The sequence below is a fragment of the Carettochelys insculpta genome, chromosome 1, assembly GCF_033958435.1.
Source record: "Carettochelys insculpta isolate YL-2023 chromosome 1, ASM3395843v1, whole genome shotgun sequence".
In the NCBI taxonomy this organism is placed as follows: Eukaryota; Metazoa; Chordata; order Testudines; family Carettochelyidae; genus Carettochelys; species Carettochelys insculpta.
Genome location: NC_134137.1, coordinates 254,164,160 through 254,187,670, shown reverse-complemented (window position 1 = coordinate 254,187,670; position 23,511 = coordinate 254,164,160). Strand labels below are relative to the sequence as shown.

Sequence of the window (23,511 nt, the reverse complement as noted above, 5' to 3'; positions counted from 1 at the left end):
GCTCCACGTGAGTCTTTGCAGGCTGTGTACTTTTTAGAGCAGCAGCACCAGGTCATCCACATAAAATGGCAGGGGCTGAGACCAGGAAGCAAAGGCCAGATCTATCTTCAGGTGAGGTAATGAGTGAGAACATACCATAAGAACATAAGAATGGCCATACTGGGTCAGACCAAAGGTCCATCCAGCCCAGCATCCCATCTGCCGACGGTGGCCAATGCCAGGTGCCCCAGAGAAGGAGAACAGAAGACAATGATCAAGTGATTTATCTCCTGCCATCCATCTCCTGCCCTTGTACTGAAGGCTAGGGCACCATACTTTATCCCTGGTTAATAGCCATTTATGGACCTAACCTGCAAAAATTTATCAAGCTCTTTTTTAAACCCTAATAGAGTCCTGGCCTTCACAGCCTCCCCGGGCAAAGAGTTCCACAGGTTGACTGTGCACTGTGTGAAGAAAAATTTCCTTTTATTAGTTTTGAACCTACTACCCATCAATTTCATTTGGTGTCCCCTAGTTCTTGTATTATGGGAAAAGGTAAATAATTTTTCTATATTCACTTTCTCCACACCATTCATGATTTTATATACCTCTATCATATCGCCCCTCAATCGCCTCTTTTCCAAACTGAAAAGTCCCAGTCTCTCTAGCCTCTCCCCATATGCGACCCGTTCCAAGCCCCTAATCATCTTAGTCGCCCTTTTCTGAACCTTTTCTAATGCCAATATATCTTTTTTGAGGTGAGGAGACCACATCTGCACGCAGTACTCAAGATGTGGACATACCATAGTTTTATACAGGGGAAGTATGATGATATCTTTTGTCTTATTATCGATCCCTTTTTTAATAATTCCTAACATCCTATTTGCCTTACTAACTGCCGCTGCACACTGCGTGGATGTCTTCAGAGAACTATCCACTATAACTCCAAGATCCCTTTCCTGATCTGTCGTAGCTAAATTTGACCCCATCATGTAGTACGTGAGGGGGCTATGTCGCCTCGCACCCCCTCCCCCGGAATTTCTTCACGCCGCCCCACCCCCAGTTTGGGAAGCTATGCACTAGAGAGAGATAACGGGAAAAGTGGGGCCAGCCTCAGGCAGCGGGAAGGAGGCAAGAAGAAGCAGGGTGGGGCTGAGCGCAGACCTCTGGGCCAAGTGGGGGTGAAGCACCCCTTGGGAAAGCTGAAAGTCGGAATCTGGGTTACAAAGGTCAGATCAGATGAGCACAAAGATTCCTTCTGGCCCTGAAACTACGTTTGAGGCTGCGGCAGTGAGAGGCAATTCCCCCACTTCTGCTTCACTCAGTCACTGAATAATCTTTGCCCCAAGTGCCCCTTCTCCCCTCTACTCTACACCTCCCTCCCCTCCGCCCCAGGTACCCCTACACAGCCACCCCTCCCGCCCCTACTCCCGCCCTGCATGATACCCCGCCCCCGTGCAAGGCTGCGCTGTCCTCGCCGCCCTCACCTACCTACCTCGCTCGCTCGCAGCGCCTGGTTTCCGCTTGCCCGCGCTTTCCCTCCCTGTCTCAGCCCGCGGCAACTTCCGCAGCCGGCTCCCCACTCGCCCGGCCAATCCCAAAGCGCGCTCCGCGAGGATTGGTTCGGCCGAGCCCCCGTACCGAGGCGGCGACGGAACACGACCGAACAAAGTTGGCGATGATTGGTCCGTCTCCCGCCAATGGGCGGCGCCGGGAACACGGGAGTGGTGGGCTGCGTGTTTCCGGAAGACGTGGCGGCCGCTTCTGCCGCTGCTTCCATACACTGCCCCCAACCCCTAGATCCCCGCCGCCGCCGGCTCCGGTCTCGCCGCCACCATGATCTCCCTCACCGACACCCAGAGTAAGCGTCTGCCCGGCCCGCGGCGGGGGCGGGGCTGGCGGTTCTGGGGCTCGGGTGGGGGCAGGTCCTGGGGGCTGTGGAGTAGCAGGATCCAGAGGCTCGTGGGCTGGGCCGGGTGTCAGGCGCTTCCCCGCCGCACCCCCACCAGGTCGGGCTGGGACCCAGCGCGCCGGCTTCGGCCCCTTTGTCCTGGAGCAGCGCTCGCGTCCTGCTTCCCTTTGCCAATTGCAGGAGATGAGGGGTCCCCCCCTTCACCCCGGCAGGGGTAGGGCAGTGTCCATTTCTGCTCGTCTACTGCTGGCCACCCCCACTGGACACGTGCTCCGGGAGGCTGCTCCAATACCCGGGATTTCCGAGCTGGGATCCCTGCGCCTAACTGAGCAGCCCCGCTCGTGCGGGGCTGTCTGTAACGGCAGCTGTTTGCAGCGTGTTTTCAGACATCTCTGTTTGAGGAACTAGCCCTGCAAATAATTATCTTCTCATCCGGAAACGATATTGTGCCCCGGCCCATACCCCACCCACCCTGTATGCCATGAAAGTGGCGGGGGTGGGGAGGAATTTTGAGGCAGTGCATTTCATTGTTATTGAGGCCTTTAATAAAACAGGAGTGAAAATGCGACCATCCCAAGTAAAGTTATCCAAGTAGCATATATCTGATCAGCCAAGAAACTAGATGTTATAAAATAATCTTCGTAACAATGGGTGCCACAAAACCGGAATCCACTAAAATCAGAAAGATAGGCAGATTTTCATTTACATTTACATTATGGCTCTTTTACAATGCTCTGGCAAGGTAAAACCTTGTTAAAATGTGTACATATATTTAATGCTTATTTCCAGACCTCTTTATTTCCTGGGATATTGTAAAGAAGCCTTAATATAAATAACCCGGCCAAAGCACAACATGTATTTGCACAAGAATGGCTAGGCGAATGAGCTATGTAGCCCAATATCCTGTCTTCCAACAGTGGCCAATCACAGTTGCTTCAAAAAAGAATGAACAGAAAGAACTAGGCAATTGTCAAGTGTTCCATCTGCTGTCATCTAGTTCCAGATCTGGCACTCAGTGCTTAGGACATACAGAGCATGGAATTGTATCCCCCGTTATTGCTGCTAATAATCACTGATGGAGCTATTCTCCATGAATTTATCAAAACAAAAAGCAGTCAAGTAGCACTTTAAAGACTAGCAAAATAGTTTATTAGGTGAGCTTTTGTGGGACAGACCCACTTCTTCAGACCATAGCCAGACCAGAACAGACTCAACATTTAAGATATCTTATTGTTTTTGAGTTCAGTTACCATTTTGGCCCTCACAGCATCCCTAGACAGCAAGTTCTATATGTTAACTATGCATTGTGCAAAGATGTACATCCTTGTGTTGGTTTAAACCTGCCTCTTATTAATTTCACTGAATGACCCCTGGTTCTCATGTTATGTGAAAGGGTAAATGACATTCCTTTGTTCAATCTTGTCACATAGTCCCTTTTTTAAGCTCTGTTTTGACGGTCCTGACTTTTTTTTTTTAAACTGGGCATTTGTCCACTGATGATTAGTTGGCAAGAGAAAATGGGATAAATGTTCAGTTTTGCCAAAAAAGTGAAATCAGGGCACAGAGGGACATATGGGGCGAAGAGGGCAAGTGGCAATGCCAGCCCTGTGCAGGGGAGAGCCTCAAGTTGGGGAGTAGGAATGCAGGAGGTCTTTGGGCAGGTCCTGCATGCCATAGGTAGTGGGAGGCTTCAGGGTGGCCCCTGGGCAAGCAAGCTCTCACAGACATGGTAGAAAAAGGATGATGATCTTGTGCCAGCCCCACATGGGCAGGAATCAGAAGGACTGGAAATGCGGCTTGTGCTGGCCTCATGTGGTGTCTTATTTCTCCTTTGGGAAAATATGTCACCTTTGCTCCACATCATTCATGATTTTATAACCCGCTATCATATCCTTCCTTAGTTACATGGTTTTAAAGCTGAAAAGTCCTAATATTTTTGATTTCTTCTTATATGGAAGCAGATCCATACCCCTAATCATTTTTTTGCCCTTTTCTATATTTTTTTCCAATTCTAATATATCTTTTTGGAGGTGGAGCATACAGAATTGTGATAAGTATTCACGTTGTGGGCATACTATGGCTTTATGTAGAGGCATTATGATTTTTTTTTATGATATTAACTATTCTTTTCTTAATGGTTCCTAACATTTTCATTTTTGACTGCTGATACACAATGAGCAGATTCCTAACATTATCTTTTTTTGACTGCTGCTACACAGTAAACAGATTTTTTTCCAAGAACTATTCACAGTGATTCCAAGATCTGTTGGATCTGATGATTCAAGATCATTGCATGTGCCATCATTTTGCATATATAGTTTATTACATTTTCCAATGTGCAATACTTTGTACTTATCAACATTTGAATTTCCTCTGTCATTTTGTTTGGTCACCAGTTTTTTGAGATCCCTTTTGCAAATCTTTGTTGTCTGCTTTGGACTTAGCTATCATAATTAATTTTGTATCAACTGCAAACTTTGCCACCTCACTGCTTATTGATACCCCAATACAATATCCTTGGGGAACCTGCTACTTACCAATCTCTTCTGTGAAAACTGACCATTTATTTTTACCTGTTCTTTTTTGTCTTTTAACCAGTTATTGATTCATGACAAGAGTTTCCCTCTTATCCCATGACTGCCTACTTTGCCTAAGAGACTTTGGTGAGAGACTGTGTCCAAAGGCTTTCTGAAAGTCCAGATACATGATATCTTCTCAGTCACCCTTGCAGTTTGCTTTTAATTGGACAGTGAGGCATAATTTCCCCTTATGAAAACTGTGTTGACTCTTCCCCAACATACAGTATTCAGCTATGAGTTTGATAATTCTGTGCTTTACTTTGGTTTCAAACAGTTTGCCTGGTATTGAATTGCGAGACTTACTGGCCTGTAATTGCCAGGAGGGCCTGTGGAGTCTTTGAATCACTTTGGAACTCTTGTGTTAATATTGATTGGTTCTAGTGACTTATTACTGTTTAATTTATTTGTTCAAAACCCAGTTCTATTGCTACCTCATACCTTCATCTGGGAGAGTTCCTCAGACCTGTCACATAAAGTGAACAGTTCGGGCATGGGAATCACCCCATTGCAGTGAAAACCAATGCAGAGAATTAATTTAGTTTCTTCACCATGGTCTTGTCTTCCTTGAGTGCTCCTTTAGCATCATGATTACCCAGTAGTCTTACTGATTATTTGTGGGTTTTCTGCTTCTGATCTGCTTACAGAACAAAAAATAATGATCGTAATTGCAGCAGCTGTTGTGGGTTGGTCTGTTTCTCTTAGCAAGTTGTCAGTGCTCCTGTGTAAGAATTTCTCTCTCATCAGCCAGTAACTAGTTTATTTAGTCCTATGGTTAACAAGTGTCTGGGATGTCTTTCCAGTCCTGCCTTTTGGTAGTGGTTGAGGCCTCATTTCTCTTTTCAGAATTCAAATTGATAAGAACATCAGTGTTTCACTTTGCTAGTGTGAATTGTGTAGGGGAGGACAGCAGATTTCAGATATAGTGTTAATACTGTAATTATTTGATATATTTAAGTTTAAAGTGAAATATGGGTCAGTTTTGAATGTCAGTTTCTAGTGTGGATTTTTACAGTATCTTTTAGCAGAACATCTAGAGTAACTGTCTTGTTCTTGTAATAGTAGTGTGAATCTAATTACATCTTGGATCTTGTACTCAAAGAAAAAATTAAATTAAGTTTTAACATTTAAAAATGTGCAATTACAAGTCAGTCTGCAAAAGTATAATTTTGGCTATCAAAAGGTGTTCAACAAGCATACAAAAGTGAGAAAACTAAAGGCTATCAGGATAGATATAGCTACATGGAGGTTTTGCAAAATCTTCTACTATTGTTATTAAGTGGAAGTGGTAGAAGACATCAGCAGACAGTGTTTTTTACCCTATGCTGTATGAGCAACATAAGACGACACTCGTATGTCTACACTGCAGTTAAAAACCCACTGCTGACCAGTAGCACCTGATTCTGGTTTACAGGGCTTGGGCTAAGGGATTTTTTAATTGCAGTTCACATGCTCGGGCTAAAACCTGGACTGTAGAACCCTGGTAGGTGGGAGGCCTCAGTGCTCTGGCTGCAGCCTGAACAGGAATCTCTGTGGTGTTAATAAACAACCCCTTAGCCTGTGTGAGTCAAGCTAACTGCAGCTGTCTAATTGCAGTGTAGATGTATGCCATGTTGTTAAAACATTGTCACTTGATTTACACTAGTGCTAGAACCAGTGAATCTTTGCTGCTTGCTGTTCAAGAAGCTGTACGAGAACTTCACAAAACTCTCCAGATAAGTCTATGTCTACAGAGCTCAGCTTACAGTTGTACAGGTGTGCTGCTAAAGGCTTGCCTCTGTAAGATGTGCAGTGTAGTCATTCTTTGACAGGATATTTCCCTCATACCAATAAAACAAAACCACTCAGAATGAGGGGCAGTAGCTTTGTCATCAGGAGAGCATCTCCCACTGACAAAGGGCTGGTTGGTAAAACCACTGAGTGACCAAAGTTTTATAGACAGAAGTACAGTGCAGACATATGCTAGAAAAGGCCAAAGCCCACATTTGCAGCCATTTGTGTTTTAATCTTGATAATGGTTGCCGAGAAATTTTTAAGTTTGGTCTTCAGACATTCCTACAGAAACTTATCTTGTGGTGTGATCTAATGTGACTAAAGAAGTGTAATTCTAAAAATTCAAACTTTGATTTACTGTCACACTTAATAAGTCAGTGATAAAGCTCTAACTAATTTGCTTGACAGAACACAGATGCACACATGCACAATCATGTGCTTATGTTGAACTCTGTTTCTATATAAAACAAAACAGCAGAAATGTAGCACTTTAAAAACTAACAATTTATTTGGTGATGAGCTTTCGTGGGACGGACCCACTTCATCAGATCAATCTCATTTCTAAAACAGACTGACATTTTTAAGTACAGAGGACCCAAAAAAAAAAATGGCGCAATAAAAACTGGCAAATCAAGTACATAGGACAGAAGTAAGGGGCAGAGGGATTTGGGATGTTAACTGTCCTTCCTGAGATAATTACGAGCATAAAAGGAGGGAAACAGTCCTTGTAATGCTTAAGGTAACTGATGTTTCTGTTCATACCACATGTTAATGTGTTGAATCTGAATCTGAATTCCAATTCACAGCTTGCTCATAATTATCTCAGGCAGGACACTTAACACCCCCCCCATCCCTTTGCCACCTACTTGAGTCCTATGTACTGTAAGGTCGCCACATTCGCAAACTTGATATTCGGGAATTCAGTTATGTACAAGCAGCTGCTTGAGGCAGCTGCTTCCTGGGGCTCCAGGGCAGAGAGCACTGGCAACTGCCAGTTCTCCAGGGCTCTGGGGCGGGAGTACCAGCAGTTGCCACTTACCCAGGGCTGGGAGCACCCCCGGATTTGCGAAAATCAACATTCGTGAGGGTTCTGAACATGGAACCTTCACGAATGTTGAGACCTTATGGTACTTGATTTGTCAGCTGTTGCCCTTTTTTTTTTTGTCCTCTGTATTTGTAAATGTTAATCTGTGTTGGAAATGAGATTGGTCTGATGAAGTGTTCCCACGAAAGCTCGTCACTGAATAAATCATTTTGTTAGTCTTTAAAATGCTGTTTTGCTTTGTTGGAGTACAGACTAAGATGGCTAGCTCTGTGTTTCTATACATAGCTTTCAGTTTATTGATGTAGTGTTAAACCATGGTTTCCCAAATTGAGGGGGGCATGCCCTCCGGGGGGAACGAGGCAACCCAGCCCCCCCATCATTCCTGTCACCTGAAGAAAGAGCCAGCCTTTGCTTCCGGCTCTCAGCCCCTGCTCTTTTACATGAGTGACCTGGCGCAGCTACTATAAGAAGCAGGGAGCTGGCAAAGACCCACATGGATCTAGCTGCTTTCTGCAAGTCAGAGTGAATGTGGCTTGCAGGGGGAGGAGGAGGAGGATGGGGTTAAATGGGGGGCTGGGGGTGCCTGGCTTTGTAGGAGGGCAGGGGAGGGACTTGAGTGGGAGACTCGCAGGGCTTGCGGGGTTCACGTGGCCTGCCAGCTTGTGGGACTCATGGGGCTCAAGCAGCTGGCCCCGGCAGAGCAGGGCCTGGGTGGCTCAGGCTGGTGGGCAGGTGGCTGGACGCAGCAACATGGGGCTCAGGTGGCTCTGGATGGTGGGTGGGCAGCTGGCCCTGGCAACGTGGGGCTTAGGTGGGAGGCTCAGGCAGCTGGCCTGCGGCTGGGGTGGGTGGCTAGTGGGCGGGCAGCTGGTCCTGGCATCACGGGACTTAGGGGGCAGGCGGCTGACCCTGGCCGCTGGTGGGCAAGCGGGTGGCTGGCCCCCGCAGTATGGGGCTCAGTCAGTAAGTTCTGGCAGCGCAGGTCTCGGTCGGGCAGCTGGCACAGGCAGTTCTGGAGGCTGGCATGGGGCTCAGGCAGCTGGCCAGCTGGGGCAGCACCAGTCAACCACGAAGGTCCAAGAAAAATTATTTAGGCTTATTTTTAATTTTAAATAATATTTATGTCAAGCTTTTGTGTTTATTTTAAATTATGAATATAATTTTTTCTTAAAAGGGGGTTGGATTATAGTAAAGAAGAGGCTGTGGGGCGTGAGGGTTTCTCAAAAATCAAAAGGTGGGGCGTGATGCTGTAAAGTTTGGGAATCACTGTGTTAAACAATATTTACATTTCATTCACTTACTGCTTATTGTTTACATTATCAAAGACGACTCAGGCAATTAAAACCACAACGTTTATTACAGACAAGTTGGAAGCTTTAAAATGAATTTTTATCTGTAAAATTTTTGAAGTGGGGTCCTACTTTATTCTCCACGCTCATGACAATTTGAATATGACCATAAAGAATTTTAACTTCCCTCCATATTAGTATTCCAAATTTTACATGAATTTTTGTAGCTGATTCACGTCAACTCTTAATTTGTGAAATAAATTTTTTATACATATATGTATAGGTGTCACTTGTTTTATTAATCTTCATTTCTAAAATGTTGCTTTTATATTGCAGAGATTGGAATGGGATTAACAGGCTTTGGTGTGTTTTTCCTTTTCTTTGGAATGATTCTCTTTTTTGACAAAGCACTTTTGGCTATTGGAAATGTAAGTGTTTGCTGTTCATATTTTAGTTTATACACTTTTGATAAGGAAGGTTAGGGTATTTTAAGTATATGATGAATTTGTATTAAATGTTGTCTTTTGAGGTTTTTTTAAATCAAATGGAATCTGAGCTTTGGAAAATGGAATCATAGAATTCCTGGCTTATAAGAACAGAGAGGGAGCCATGCTAGTCTATATACTATCAAAACAGAAAAGCAGTCAAGTAGCACTTTAAAGACTAACAATTTATTAGGTGAGCTTTCGTGGGACAGACCCACTTCTTCAGACCATAGCCATACCAGAACAGGCTCAATATCTAAGGCATAGAGAACCAAAAACAGTAATCAAAGTTGACAGATCAGAAAAAAATTATCAAGGTGAGCAAATCGGAGAGCGGGGGAGGGGAGAGGGAGTCAAGAATTAAATTAAGCCAAGTATGCCAAAGAGCCCCTATAATGTCCCAGAAAATTTGCATCCCGGTTCAAACCACGTGTTAATGTGTTGAATTTGAATATGAAAGAGAGTTCAGCAGCTTCTCTTTCTAAAACAGACTGAAAATTCTTCTTCAGTAAGACGCCAGTAAGACAGGCACGTTCTCATGTTCCTCAACTAACATCATATATGCCATCATGTGCCAGCAATGCCCAGATGTTTTGTATATTGGACAGACTTCAAACTCTCTCAGACAAAGAGTTAATGGGCACAAAACAGACATCAAAACATTCCTGATCCACAAACCAGTTAGTCTATATTTTAATGGAGTGGTCCATTCTGTTAATGACTTAAGAGTTTACTGAAAGTTAAACCAGTCCCCCCCCGCGCCCCCCCCCCCCGATCATTCTAAAGGTGGTGCCACTGAGTCAGAGTTGGATCAGCCACAGTGAAGAAACTTGTGCTACGGCTCCTTGTGCCACAAATTCTATAGATTAAACTTCCAGGATTGGCTGTCATAGAGAGAGCTGTACAGCCAAGAAGAAACTCAGCTGTAATTGTGCTACAGCTCCTTTTGCGACAAATTCTGTAGATGAGACTTCTAGGATTGGCTGTTCAGCCAAGAAGAATCTGCAGCTGGCCCATGGCAGCCTAAGCTCAGGCTGGAGTGTAAGCTGTAGGACCCTGTGGGATGAAAGGGTCACAGAGTTCAGGCTGAAGCCCAAACCCAGAAGTTTACACAGCAGTTAAACAGATTAGCAGCTTGAGCCTTGCAAGTCTGAGTTAGCTGGCACAGGTCAGCCAAGGAATTTTCTTTGCTGTATGGACATTCTCTCTGACACCTTTGTTATCTTGTATGTAAGGTGACATAAGACAATTTGCACATTTATTGCCCTCCAAGAATTCTAATATTCTGTAAAAACAAGAGTCCCGTGGCACTTGATAGACTAACAAACATTTTGGAGCATAAGCTTTCATGGGGAAAGACCCACTGCATCTGATAAAGCAGGTTTTTTGCCCACGAAAGCTTATGATCCAAAATATCTGTTAGTCTGTAAGGTGCCACAGGACTTTTGGGCCCTATCTACACTAGCCCCATCCTTTCGGAGGGGGCATGTTAATGAGGGATTTTAGAATATGCTAATGAGGTACTGCCATAAGTATGCAGCGCCTCACTAGCATAATGGCAGCTGTGCAAAATTTGAAAGTGCCGCTTTTGAAATGCACATCACCACCATTTGGTTTTAGGAAGAAGGGGCTTTCAAAATCAGGGGTCCTTTCAAAAGGCCCCTATCTACATGGGTGGCATGCGTTTTGAAAGTGACACTTTCAAATTGTGCATGGCTGCCATTATACTAATAAGGTGCTGCATATTCATGGAAGCTCTACCATTAGCATCTTCCGAAATCCCTCATTAACATGCCCCCTCCGAAAGGGGCCTTGTTATTTTTGAAGATACAGACTAACTCAGCCTACCCTCTGATGATATTCTGTAAACACTAACAAATTTAGACTGAACATTTTTCTGAGATAAGGAAGGATAATCACATGCAAACTGCTAATAATCAGCAATTGAAAAAAACACCCTTTTTCTGTGCTGAATAGGAACTTTTCCTATTCGGCGTTTTCATCTTCTGTAGCCTTAGGTTTTCACTTCAAAAAAATTGCACCTTTCATAGTAGATCACTTCCCACACAAACTGTATATAAACTGATATTGCCTTTACAAATCTGACCTTTCCAGTGCTTCTGCTGTACAGCTTTGCCTGTCTACAAGAGGTATAAACTGGCCAGACTTGTTGTTTTTTCACTCCTGCTATTCAGAGCCATGTTGGCCAGTGTTTCTTAAACTTTTTGAGCCCACAGAACACCAAACACTAATATTTTTAATGTGGAACACCTATGAAAATTTTCTTTGAAAAAAATTCAGACCACAAAACAAAAAGAAATGTACCCAGCAAAACCAAAATGAAGTAATTTAAATCAGGTATCATGGCAATGAATGAGTAGCATTGTGTCTGGTTTTAATAACAGAAAATACAGACCATAAGTGTGTGATATCAGAGGAGTGTCAGTTGCTTGCAGCCCACCTGCTAGTTGTTCACAGAACACCAGTTTGTTCTGTAGAACATTGTTTAAGAAACACTGCTGTGGGCAATGGTAGTCAAGTCGACTTCGCTCTGTTGCTACTGCTAGTGGAAGCTAGCAACTGTGGCAGCTGTGAATTGAATGAAAATCCCAAAATAGATACTTGAAGTGAAGAACAATAGCAGAAGCACCTCCCCCCAAAAGCATCAAAAAAGAGAATTTGGATATGGCAAAATATGTATAAAACATTTGGGATACAAAAGGAAAAAGCAATAATATAGGGCAGGAGATGAATACCTCAACGTAGGGAAAGTAATAAAAAGTGTGAAGGAGAAAGTAAAGATCAAACAGAACTGAAAACAGCCAAAGAAAATATACACTATGCTTATAGGAAAGGGAAAAATGTGGAGTGAAACCAGAAGAGGAAAAAATGCAACAAGAGAGCAGTATGAAAGGAGTAAAAGTGACATAGTACAAGTCTTATTCCTTTAAAATCTAAGCAGTGTGGCTTTGACGGATTTGGAGCACAAGTATATTTCACTCTAGCTCAGCTGTTCTCAAACTTCATTTCATCATGACCCACTTCTGACAACAAAAATTATTTTGTGACCCCAGGAGTAGAAACTGAAGCCTGAGTCTTCCCATGCTCCACTGCCCCATGTGGGAGGCAGAAGCCCCAACCATACTATTCCAGGGGTGCGGTCCAGACCTGAAGCTCAAAGTCTTCAGCCCCAGACAGGGGGCCTGTAGCCTGAGTCCTGCCCTCCAGGAAGCTTTGGGAATGGACCTGGGGCTGCCCTGGTTCCCAGCAAGTCTAAGCCAGCCTTAGAGACCCTATTCAAAGGGGATTGTGATGTACTTTGGAGTCCCAACCCACAGTTTGAGAACCACTGTTCTAGCTAGTAGGATTAGCTTTCACACGGGCAGGTGGCAGTTGTGATTAGAGAAAGATACAATTAAGACACTGGTAGCTGACAGGCATCTATTGTTAAGGGGACTAATTGGTCAACAAGGTAAGTAGCATTTAGTCTACAAGTGTGATAGATTGAAAAACTAATAATGATACAGGGCTGATACTTTTATCTTCAGTTTTTCCCACTATGTTCTATGACTACATTTAAATATCTGTACATTTCATGCATTAAGTTGATGAACACCAGCTAAATGCAAGTTAGAGGTAATGAGTTAGTGACTTCCAGAAATGTTTCCAGAATCAGTAGAGCCACCTGTGACCTACCATCTACTGGGGCTTGTGTGCACAAAAAATTATTAGACGGTCCATGGCTTCGTCATTGGTCATGGACACGATTAGAGTCATGTCTACATTACAAAATATGTGCTGTAATTTTTGGAAATAAGTGCTTTCACAGAAACCTGACGTAGTTGTATTTGTATTGTAGATGCTTTGTTTATCTAATTTACAGACAGTGAGGGACAAGGGGAAGAGGTAAATACTCCCACATCATAACATTTCCAGCTTTGTAGAATGGTCATCAAATGTTTGTAAAACCCAAAGTCCATTTGGAACACACACTTTCATTCATTGTTTGATTTTAATGTCTCTCTTTCAGGTTTTATTTGTGGCTGGCTTGGCATTTGTGATTGGCTTGGAAAGAACATTTAGGTTCTTCTTCCAGAAACACAAAATGAAAGCAACAGGCTTTTTCCTGGGTGGCGTGCTAGTAGTTCTCATTGGTTGGCCCTTGATAGGAATGATACTTGAAATTTATGGATTTTTCCTTTTATTCAGGTAAGACTGAAATGGGTTTTTTTATTGGTGTCTTTTTGTTATTAGGAGGAAACAGTTTGTCAATCTGGCAGTATTGACTGCCTCCACAATAGATGCTAAACTGCAGTTGATCTGTAAGTGTACGTTATAATTTATGCAAATCCTGCATTCATATCTGTAGCAAGGGGAACTTGGTGTGTACTAGTCTGTTGCTTTTGAAATCAGCATCATCTAAAGTTATCTGTTGTATTATTACATACGTGAAAAATTGAGCATGGCAATTTCATATTTTCTTCCTTCCCCTTCAACACTCCCCAGCCCCGAATCAAGCAAGGATTTTTTTAAAGGATCAAAAGATCCTTTCGGCACAAGATGTGGACTTTGTGTAATTCACACACCACCCTGAAAAAAACCAACTTTAATCCTAACAAACACAATGTTCTTTTGAAAAATCACACACACGCATGCACATGCATGCGCTTAACTTTATCTGAACATTTGCCTCCACTGTTTGCAATTTAGATTCTGTACTAGTGTATGAGAAATAGAAATTAAAACAGGCTTCTTTTCATTACCTATTCAACTTAAGTCTCATAAAACTTCTGTCTAGCATAATCACTTCAAATAGAGCAGCATTTTTTTATAGGTAGCAAACTAAGTTATATAGATCTGAAAAATTATTATTTATATATAATAAATTTCATGCTTGTGCCTAGAGTTTCACTTCAGCCATTCATCATTTTTCTTCATATCACTTTTGCCTTACTGAAATTTCCACCTCTTGGTCTGGAAGAGGAGAATGCTCACCCACAGATGATGTAGTAGAGCTTTCTGAATTTAACCGTGAATGTCTGATGAGATCAGAACTATTTAAATGAAATTGTCATGTGATTCGTGACTCCAATACAGAAGCCACTTGCACTGTATCTAGTCAGATATATAATCCTATATTTATCCTATCTTTATGCTGGGAATTTCAAAAACACTTGACATTAACCCGCCTTTGCTCCTTCTGAAGTCAATGGCATTTTTATTGTTGACTTCAGTGGGAGGAGAGTTATGTCAAAAACAGAATGCTTTTAAAAATGCCCTCTTTGGATACTAATTTATAACTTCCATGTCTCATTGGTCTAAATTATTTAATTCTTAAATTGCAAAATATCACCACAATTGTTTTTCACATTGTTATGCATTAATTTAAAACTTTGTTCAGTATTTGGTGCATTAACAGAGGCAGTTTTGCTTTAGTCACTTGTAAATTTACTCTTAAATTTTTGTTTTAAATTTGCAAAAGCACAGGTTGATATGAATCTTGTGGTATCTATAAAGCAGCAGTGTTCAACAGGAATTCAAAGATTGCCACACTTGTAGGATAGGTCTACGCACAGCACAGTTATTTCGAAATAATAGCTGTTATTTCAAAATAATTAGCCTAGCATCTACACAACATAACCGCTATTTAGAAATAAATTCAAAATAGTCATTCCATATGCACTCATTATATTATATGAAACTTTTCATTAAATAATATAAGAATATTGATAGGTGTTTGGTACTAAATAATACATGCATTTTAAATGATACGTTTATTAATATTATTAAAAATCAATATAGCATTTTGCAATCGTTATCTTTCACTAATTATTATTTCTTATGTCCCCCAGAGCCAGGCACTCTCAGCCTTCCTACCTACCCCCCCCCCAAAAAATAAATGCCCTCTTCTTCCCCCCAGAGCCAGGCACCCCAGCTCCCTGGTTGCTATTTTTAACCCATCTCCATCATGATGCTGAATTTATGATATAACATTGACTTGTGTTATAGTATGCAATATAAAAAAAATGTGACGGCCCCAGAATCAAGTGGAAAAAATAAGTGCTGTTCTGCACATAAGTCTGAAATGTCAAAAGAAACACAGACGATAACTGGCCAAATCCATAGCTTTTTACATAAACTTCCTTTTTAAAATTTGCTTCAGTAGTGCCGTTAGAATAACAGTTGAACCTCACAAATTCTCATAACTAATCTGTATATCTGCTAATATACTGAAACACCTCTACACCTACTTCTAAGTAAACATCTAATAAGTGGCTGCTGTAAGGAGACTGTCATTTATTTATTAAATTCATTTGCAGTACATTAATGGTGTACTATAAAAGATCAAATAAATTAAATAAACTTGTCAGAATAAGCAAACAGATGGTATTTTAATGCATAGCCTTTGTTTTTGCATTAATTTGCTTGTTAAATTGTCAGAATTGTTAATCTGCTGTGGCAGCCCCAGGTCACTTAAGAAGTTTCCCAAAACTTTAAACATTGTCAGAGATTTTTCTTTCCCCTTAAAACATCAATTCAGCCTCTGCATCTGCTGTACTGTACTGTAGGATCAGCTTCTGAAATACTTTTGTGCCCAAATATTGGATTAAATTAATGCGTAAAATTAATGCGTAAAACATGTTTTATTTCTATTAAATATTAGTGGAATTTTCAAAAGTACTACAGTTGTTAGGATTGCAGGCTCCAGTGACCCTTAACATTCTCCTAACTCACTTAAGTACTTTATAAAATCCTACCTTTATTGGGTGAGGTTTTCAAAACTTTTAAAAGAGGGGGGAAAAAAACTTTTGGATGTTTGCATTTTTTTCAGCAACTTCTTTTCTCTCCCTCCCCTGCTGAGATAGCAGAGCCTATACATGTGTCCGAAGTTACTTTCTGCTAACAAGCTGCAAGTAATGAGAGGTGGGGAAAGTACCCAAAAATTACATGAGTAAAAATGTAGGTGCTTTCACTTCTGCATGCTTGCGTACAATAAATGTGTGGTGGGAGGTGTATGTAGGTAGTTTTCCAGAGGGACACCAGTGACTTTACTCAAGTAACTTTTTGGTACTTTTTCCACCTCTGCAAGTAATTTTGTTAATGCAGTCTTATTTCAAGTACAGTAAACTCTTTCATAATCTGTCAACCCTAGGACCGGGAAGTTACCAGGTATTCAAATACTGTGGCTAAGAGAGAGGTATACCAAGCAATGCATAACACTAAAGAAAAACAAGATTAGATATTAAGAAACAAAAATGTATGCAGAGTACTTGATTTACCAACAGCAGTAGTATTGTACACTGTAAACATATACTGTATTTGCTGTATTTATTTGTAGTTATTTTCACTATACTGTACTTCTGGAAAACATAAGTAAAATTATTTATGGTTAAATGCTTGTTATTTGAGCGTTCCAGGTGATAGAATGCCAGTTAAGACATTACTCTAACTTGTTCTTTTGTCCAATCTAATACGTGAGAATATGATCATGCTGGAGCTGTGTAACTTCACAATTTTTTTGTTTAAAGGGGTTTCTTTCCTGTGGTGATTGGTTTTATTAGAAGAGTGCCAGTCCTTGGTTATCTCTTGAATTTACCTGGTGTAAGCTCAGTAAGTATTCACCTGCTTAACATTAACTTTGAATCTTTTTTTGTTCAGTCCATGGTGATTGTAGATTTAGCAAATAAGAATGCAGTAACACATAGGGTAAGTCTACACAGAGCCCAGTTATTTCGAAATAACAGCTGTCATTTCAAAATAACTATTCTAGCATCTACATGACACGACTGCTCTTTCGAAATAAATTCAAAATGGCACCCATCTTATTTCAAACATAGTAAACCTTGTTTCATGAGAAATAGCTGTTTTGAAATAGATGCTGTTAGGACAGAGAATAGTGCCTGTTTCTAAATAAGTTATGTGTTTAGACAACGTATTTTGAAATAGCTAAGTGCTCTTTTTGAATGCACTTTTGTGTGTTATTTGGAATAAGGCTGTTGTGTATCCATAGTATCCAGAGTCCCTGAGCAGTAAATGAGATTGGTTGCTCAGTGTGCTTTTTTGTACATGTCTTTCACCATATGGGTCATATTCAGTCCTGTAGAAGAAATTAAAATAAAATTAATTTCCACAGTAGCCCGGCAGTAAAGAGACTTACAGCTGTTTATCCCTGCAACACTGTAGTTAAGTTTTGAATCACCCATGCATGTTACAAATGCCAATGATTTGAGACTTCATTAGTTGTGTACACCAGTAAGTCAAAAAATGTTAGGAGTAGTTTTAACCCTGACTTAGGTTTTTATGTTTGATATAATTTGTTGTGGTAAATCAAACCTAATGGAGCTGCAGAGTAATTTCAAGTTGTTCTCTTTAGCAGGGTCTACACATGCCCCCTCCTTTTGGGGGGGTGTTAATGAGGCAGTTCAGAAGATGCTAATGAGGTACTGACATGAATATGCAGCACCTCAGTAACATAATGGTGTCCGTGCACAACTCAAAAGTGCCGCTAAATCCTAAAGCCAAATAGGAAGGAGCTTTTGAAGTCGGTGGGTCTTTCGAAAGGCCCCATCTACATGGGCAGCGGCATTCTGAAAGTGGCAGTTTTGAATCACATGTTGCCATTATGCTAATGCAGTGCTGCATATTCATGTCAGTGCCCTATTAGCATTTTCCAAGCTGCCTCATTAACATGCCCCCTCTTTTCAGAGGGGGCACATGTAGCCCCAGCTTTTAAGTCTAGCATAGATTGTCAAAATGAGTCAAGAATATGCCTAGCCACTGTCTCTAGGCACCAGCATCCTTTGTGTAGGTCCTTTAGTTACCATGGTAGTAAGTGGATTCTTTGACTAAGACCTCTGGGTAGTATTCATTGGGCTAATTCATTATTGCAGAAGAACAGTTGTGATGCAGCATGAGAGGATGACTGGAAGTAGAACCTTATTGATGTTAATGCAGGTATAATAAGGAAATAGACTAGATTTGTTATTTCTTACTATATGGTAAAATGAAAATATCATTGGGTCCATAAACTTTCATGTGATACATAATCATTCATCTAATTAATACTTATTCAGGTCCATTGTGCTTGAGCTAAGCTTTGCCATTTACTAAGATTTGCATTTTTCAAATGTCATTTACCATTTTCTTAATAAAATAGCCAAGGAATAGGAAAAGCCAGATAGTGCCAGAAAGAGGGTAACCTAGGATTTGTGTTGCGTATACATCTCTTTGTATTTGGAAATTTATAATTGTTAAGCATTTTAACTTTAGTCTTGAAAGCTACTATTTAATACAAATGTGGTAAAAAGCAAAAGCTGCACAACTAAGGGCAGGTCTACGCTACAGTGGAATAGAAAATTAAGGTATGCAATTTCAATATAGCTAAAGTGGATGTGTCTTAATTCAGGCTTCAGTGACGTTTCAACTCAGGGAGATGGATGGGAACATTCACTCCTGTCACCTTCCCTTACTCCTAACAAGAGGCAGAAGTGCAGGCACCCTGAGAGTATGATTTAGCATGTTTCAGGTGCACTAAATCGAACTTTGGAAGATCAACTGTGGCAGTGTCGATCTTTCCTGTAGAGAAGACATACCCTAAGACATACAAAGTCTTGGTTGCAAAGATTGATTCATTTCAGAGTTCAGGTTTGTTTTGGCTTCTTCCCCACTCCAGCAAGATAAATGCAGAAGTGGGGGCCAGCAAAAGTACCTCCAAAACCTTATTTACCAGGTTTTGGTATAAACTTCCCCCCCAAAATCCTAAAAACCTTAGATTTTGGGGATAAAATTTGCTGCAACCATCCAAGTAATAATAAGGAAACCAGGGAGAGACTACTTGGGGAATCTTAGCCCCAAAACTAAAAAACCAGGACACAAACATCAACCAATACCAGGTTAATAAAAAAAAAAAAAAAGAAAGAACTTTTGTTATTACAATAATATTTGTGTTGCAAGCCTTATGACTAGATGGAAGAGTCACAAAGTAAAACACATGGGGAGTTTCCACCATGGGCCTAGAACTTAGTTACAAGGAGAGTAAAAGAACATTTCTAAAAAGTGCACAGACATCAGATCCCACTTCCCAAACCATAAAACAATAAAGCCTAACGGATCTATCTAAACTTTACCCTACTTACAGAAGATTGAAGGGCCTGTTCTTGAAGAAAAATATTTTGTCTCTCTCCCTCATGGCTGGAAAAAGAAGAAAAAACAAAAGAAGGAAGGAGCCAAAATTCAATTCTTACCTACATTCCTGTAGGCCAACCCCACCTGGCTAAGGAGGTTAACCCTTTTACTCCCAGGCTGCTGGCTAACCCTCATAATCATAGCAAGGTTCATCTATTCAAATGTTGTAGTCTGACAGTCCCAGGCCAAGGTCTGGCTCATAATCCATGATCAATTGACTGTTCCATTCCGCAATTGATCTTGCTTACATATATAAATTGATATTAATGGGGTTAAATCCTATTTAAAAAGATAATTGTTAATGTTTTATTCAAAGCCTACGTAGGCTCAGAAGAGAATCCACAGTAAATGGTCAGTTGAAGTATCTTATTTGGTCTGTTAATGCATGAGTGGCTGATATGTTTTCCTTTTAGTGAATTATTTATTTATTTATTTTTTATTTTGGCCGTTCAGCTAGCAGTGTTATCTGCATTTTTCTGATTTATGTTTTCATTGTGTTGCATTCTCATGTTGCACTTTTAATAGCCATGAAAAACATATCATGCAGAAACACAAATTGCAACATAAGGTATTTTTAATGTTTACAAATTTGTATATCTCACAAGACCTTGGTGAGTACTATTTGACTATAACCATTTTCAGTCACCTACTAAATGCACACAAGTACTAATTTATATTTTGAGATAGCATTTTGAGTGTACAACCATAAATATCTGCTAGTAATTTAAAGAATTTTTTTTCTCTTCTCTCCTACAGCTTGTAGATAAAGCTGGAGAAAGCAACAACATGGTATAATGACAAGTGGGCAGAAGTCTGGGTCTAAATTTATTGTATTATTTATAAAGTCCTTTTGAAGAATATTCAGCACAAAGATTAAATTGTGCACAAAGGAAAAGCTTGTAACATTCTTTGCATAAAGGTTTAATTTAAAACATATAGTCTACAAAATACATCATTAGACAAGAAGCTCAGCAAGCATGCTTCTTAGAAAAGCTACTCCAAGAACTTGTGAAGTAAATGGAAGAGGTGAAAGTCATGGGATAACCCATGTTACAACTGTTCAAGACTGTTTTTAATGTTTTTGGAACTATGCTAAACATAGTGAACCCTCATGGAACTATAATGGTGCCTGCACTTTACCTCCTTATTTTGAAGGCTTGGTAGAGTGAACAGGTCTTTTTAAGGTGTTCTCCTTCTACCTACCCAACCCACCACCTGCCACTTCAAAAAACAGTGGGGGAGAGGGGGAAATTACCTGTTGTTTAATAAAAGATGTCTTTCACGCATGAAAGTTAAAATGGTTAATCATTTGAAGTATATGGAACAACAAAGGAGGAAATCCCTCTACACTTCTGCTGTAAACATTTTTGTAAATATGTGGGTAAATTAAAACTTCATTGTTATCTACATTTTCCATAGCCAATTGTAAGTTGATTGGATGTTCCCTCAATTTTGGAATAAGCAAAAAGGTCAATCTTTACTAACTTCAGTCTAAAATTGCAATTGGTTTAGACCTTGTACAGTTTAGATGGGAACTCTTGAATCTGACTTACACTCCTTCGGATTTTTTTTTCTCCTTCACTCATGTTACATGTGCACACCTAGATGAAGATGTAGCCATTTGTCACTGAATAAACTTCTGCACATCATGTTCATGAGATAATATATTTGGGTTTAAGGTGCTACACATACCCTGTGAAATATGTCCTACTCTATATGAAACATGCTTTTAAATAGTTGGAGGCACAGGCTTCCTTTTGCCATAGCTACTAATCTTTCTCCTCTTCCCCCACCCCCTCCACCAACCAAATAATAAAATCAAAATTTTAAATTGTGAGAGAGTTTCTAAAAAAAATTAAATTTAACAAATTAACTAAAAATACCAGTCTGAATGTCTATTTATATGACTTAATTGATGTTAGTCATTTGTAAATTATTTATTCCATCAGTCATGAAAGCAACTACAAAACATTTATATTATCAGGATAATAACTTTCTTTAGCCTAAATGAGGTAAATGAAGAATGCATATTAAAGTAAGAGTAGTGGGCTTTCTAATTTTGTTGGAATGTCTAACATGCAATTCCACTAAATCTAGATGCATCACATTTTTCATCTTAAGTGATCAGCAAGTAACTTCTATTTGTGCAAACATTCTCAATTTTTTTTACTCAAGTAGCTTTAGTCTCATTGATCTAATAAGTGTTTCTTTTGCCAAGTTGGAAAATACCAAGGTAAGCTTTCAAACTGTATTTAAGATGGGATGATCCATCACATACAAAATACAAATTTTTGGAAAGAATTTAAAATCATCTTTGCATATGTGGTGGGTTTTTCAATTGCAGATATATATATATCACATGGCTTATATTCTAAACTTCCCCATTTACTTTTCTTTTGGGGAACAAGGTAGTGGAAGATAAAATGCAAAACATTTTGGGAACAAAATGAATTGAGAAATATCCCGGTAGCTCAGAGCATCTTTAAACTTAGTCAATGTGCATTGTGGCTTTTGAATTTTAATAATAAAAGAACTTGCTTATGGGTTGGGTGGCTTGGTCTGTTACTTTCCTGATGTTAGGTGCATTGATTTACAAACAGGACTAAATATGACTTGTGGCTCCTACCTCAAGAGAAGAAGTAATTTGAATTGTCCTTGAGTATATGTTCTGGTCAAGCAACACCTTTCTAACACTAGTTAAATAGTTTGCTTTCTGAACAACCAAATGGGCTTAAAATATTCTGCATCATGGGAATCTTTTTTTTTTTTTTAAATCAGTGCTTCATTTATAGTAGATGTGGGAAAATGCTGTGGTCTTTACTCTTCTGAAAGTAATCTAAAGTGCAAAATCTGGATTGTACCACATGACCGTATGCTGCAGTTCTACTTTGGAAGCAATTGCTAGAAAAACTTACGCTAATAACCTTTTTCAACAAGAAATTTGGGGAGAATCTTTGAGGTGTGTGCAATTGCTATTTACCTCACTGCTACTTGAATTCACTGTTTCACATCCAGTGTCAGCACAAGTGATGCTCATTTTTAGTCAGGAATGAGACTGACAAATGTACTACTCAATGGAGAAGGGACAGTGTTGTGGAATTTAGCAAGCCGTATCCCTCAAGATAGTGTATTTTCAAAGACAAACATCAGTTTTACTGCATACCTGTAGGTGGTGGGGAAGAAGTCCAACTACTTCTTAGCCTTAAGTGTTTCTGTCACTGCAAAAAAAATGTATCTTCTGTAACAGAAACATTTGGAGCATTTTCTCTTTTCAGTGTGATTTATAACTGCTACATTAAGGCTCACTAACGGATCTATCCTGAGCAGATGAGTACTGTAAATACATTTGTCATACCTTGAATAAATGAGTACTTTTTTTCTATTAATTGTTCGTGTCTTTATTTTTAACTGCCTCCTCTTTGAAGAAAATATTCTGTACCATTTCATTTGCAGAAAGCTGGACACTGCAGTTTTGCCTGTGTTGCTTGATTGTATAGTGGAGTATGTGGAGTCTGGATAAGTGTCTTGTATTAGATCTTTGGAACATTCTTGCAGCCATGTGGATCCCAGGATATTGGAGAGAGAATGGGAATAAGGCATTATCTTTTATTGGGCCAACTTCTTTTGGTAAAAAAGAGAGACTTTTGAGCTACGCAGAGCTCTGTATCAGAGAGGTAGCCATGTTAGTCTGTATCTTCAAAAACAACAAGTCCTGTGGCACCTTACAGACTAACATATTTTGGAGCATAAGCTTTCATGGGCAAAGAGCCGCTTCATCAGATGCAGAGCTCTGTGTAGCTGTAAAGATTTTTTTTATTAAATGTCAGTTAAAATTTCTTAAGTAGGCATCCCCTTTGCTACTGTAAGTATCTTAATATTTAACAGAATTCCTTGATTCCTTAACTGATACATTTTTCACAAGCAGTAATTGAACAGCAATGTGGTCTGGGCCTATGGTACCCAAAAAGGCCTATTTTCCATTCTTAGCTCTGTCAGGATATGTCTACACAGCGGGCCCTATTTCGAGATATGAAGATATCCCAGAATAGCTGCCTGAGTCTGACAATGCACCCATGCCTCAAAAGTTATCAAGATAATGAGCATACTATTCTGGCATCCCTGTACATGTCATCGCATGAGGAATACAGGGATGCCTGGAAATAGCATTTTATTGTGACATGGTGCTGTCTGAACGGTATGTGTCTTCAGCACCACATGCCAAAATAGCCTATTTCAAAATCTGCTGGAAGTAAACTGCAAACTGCGT

The 23,511-nt window shown here is 40.2% G+C and overlaps 2 protein-coding genes across 3 annotated transcripts in view; one reads left to right on the top strand and one right to left on the bottom strand.

Moving 5' to 3' along the window:
• RECQL (RecQ like helicase) overlaps positions 1-1,795 on the bottom strand; it is a 44,387-nt gene extending 42,592 nt beyond the window's left edge. The window contains exon 1 of one of the 2 annotated variants that reach the window (XM_075004873.1): positions 1,475-1,795. In XM_075004873.1, coding sequence (XP_074860974.1) covers positions 1,475-1,759 — 285 coding nt within the window. In that variant the 5' untranslated portion in view covers positions 1,760-1,795. Of the gene's footprint in view, positions 1-1,470 lie in introns of both variants that reach the window. The other variant, XM_075004883.1, reaches the window with a different exon arrangement.
• GOLT1B (golgi transport 1B) lies at positions 1,718-22,626 on the top strand. Its single transcript, XM_075004914.1, has 5 exons — positions 1,718-1,840; positions 8,911-9,002; positions 13,090-13,268; positions 16,589-16,670; positions 20,001-22,626. The coding sequence occupies exons 1-5, from the start codon at positions 1,816-1,818 to the stop codon at positions 20,037-20,039; spliced, it is 417 nt and encodes a 138-aa protein (XP_074861015.1). The 5' UTR covers positions 1,718-1,815; the 3' UTR covers positions 20,040-22,626.
• Positions 22,627-23,511: the final 885 nt, after the last annotated feature.